The sequence below is a fragment of the Elephantulus edwardii genome, unplaced genomic scaffold (genome assembly GCF_000299155.1).
Source record: "Elephantulus edwardii isolate Elephantulus edwardi_28Jun2011 unplaced genomic scaffold, EleEdw1.0 scaffold00558, whole genome shotgun sequence".
Taxonomy (NCBI): Eukaryota; Metazoa; Chordata; class Mammalia; order Macroscelidea; family Macroscelididae; genus Elephantulus; species Elephantulus edwardii.
This window is the reverse complement of record NW_006400308.1, coordinates 62,529-63,797: the sequence shown is the minus strand read 5'-3', so window position 1 is coordinate 63,797 and position 1,269 is coordinate 62,529. Positions and strand designations below refer to the sequence as shown.

The 1,269-nt window shown below is 35.1% G+C and overlaps 1 protein-coding gene across 1 annotated transcript in view; it reads left to right on the top strand.

The window, feature by feature from the left end:
- LOC102853053 (serine/threonine-protein kinase DCLK2-like) overlaps positions 1 to 1,269 on the top strand; it is a gene marked incomplete at its 3' end in the record, with an annotated part of 227,857 nt that overhangs the window by 169,594 nt on the left and 56,994 nt on the right. The window contains exon 3 of the mRNA XM_006903305.1: positions 281 to 383. Coding sequence (XP_006903367.1) covers positions 281 to 383 — 103 coding nt within the window. The remainder of the gene's footprint in view (positions 1 to 280; positions 384 to 1,269) is intronic.

Sequence of the window (1,269 nt, the reverse complement as noted above, 5' to 3'; positions counted from 1 at the left end):
GGGGAGCTCCACCAGACACTGTCCACCCTGGTGACCATTATCACATTTAAGTGCTGGCTGTAATGCTGCTTAGAAAAGATGAGCATGCTGCTTAATGTGGGTACATCATGTTATAAAGACCAATTGCTAGAATGTTTAATGAAATAGAGAAACAAGGTTTCTTCCAGCTCAATATTTTAGATAAGGTCTCAATTATATTTTATTCAATTCTTGTTATTGTTAATTTCTGATGTTTCTGATTGAGTTTCTAGGTATAATTCGATTTCTTTTTTCTCTCCAGGTTACTTGTCTGCAAGACTTTTTTGGTGATGACGATGTTTTTATCGCTTGTGGACCTGAAAAATTCCGTTATGCCCAAGATGACTTTGTCCTGGATCACAGTGGTGAGTCAATTCATTGTCCCTTTTGCCATTCCTACAATTGTAAAAGGGAGACTTGGGCTTAAAGTTTTAGTAGTCTGGCATATTGAGGAATGGTGGCATTGTCAATGCTGTATTTGAGCTAGTAATAAGTAATAAAATGAAAGGATTTGCCTACTTGTCAAAACAAATTAGTTAGCATTTCTTCTTAGCAATTTGGTTCAATGTCTCCTTATTTCTTGTGTTGGCTTTGAACTGAATTTCCTGCCTTCTTCTAGAATGGTGACTTACTATACTAGTTGAGTTGCTTGGTAGAACAGATGGTAAAGTACTAACATACTGACCAAAAGGTTGGTTTGAAACCACCTCAAAATGCTTTGTAAAACAGGCCTGGTGATCTGCCACCAAAAGGTAGCAGTGTCTTGAAAACCTGTGGACAATTTATGGGTTGTCATGAGTCCAAATCTACTTAATAACAGCCAACCACAATGAGAAAAATAGACTTTTAAATGAATGTATACTGTTGAGTCTCAAAGGATTAGCTGTCATTGTCTATTCTATGTATGTTTGTATACATTAAAGAATAACTAAAATATTAAACTCCCTATCTCAAATTACACCCACCTTCATATTGGGCAGCATTTAAAGCAATAGTGTACAATGTTTATGCAATCAGGAAATGTAAAGCTGTTTTCACAAATGAGATAAGAAAATCTTTTTTTAAAAAAAAAATGTGCTCTTCAGAAAATCCCAGGACAGTTCTGAGTGTGGTTTGTTGTAACTCAAATACATCATAAGTTGGAGATTAATGGTTTTCTTATTTGTTGACTATTTTTGTTTATATGTGTCATTTAAAATCTAAGTTTCAGGAGAGCAGGGACTGCATGCACCTTTACCAGTATATTTTCAG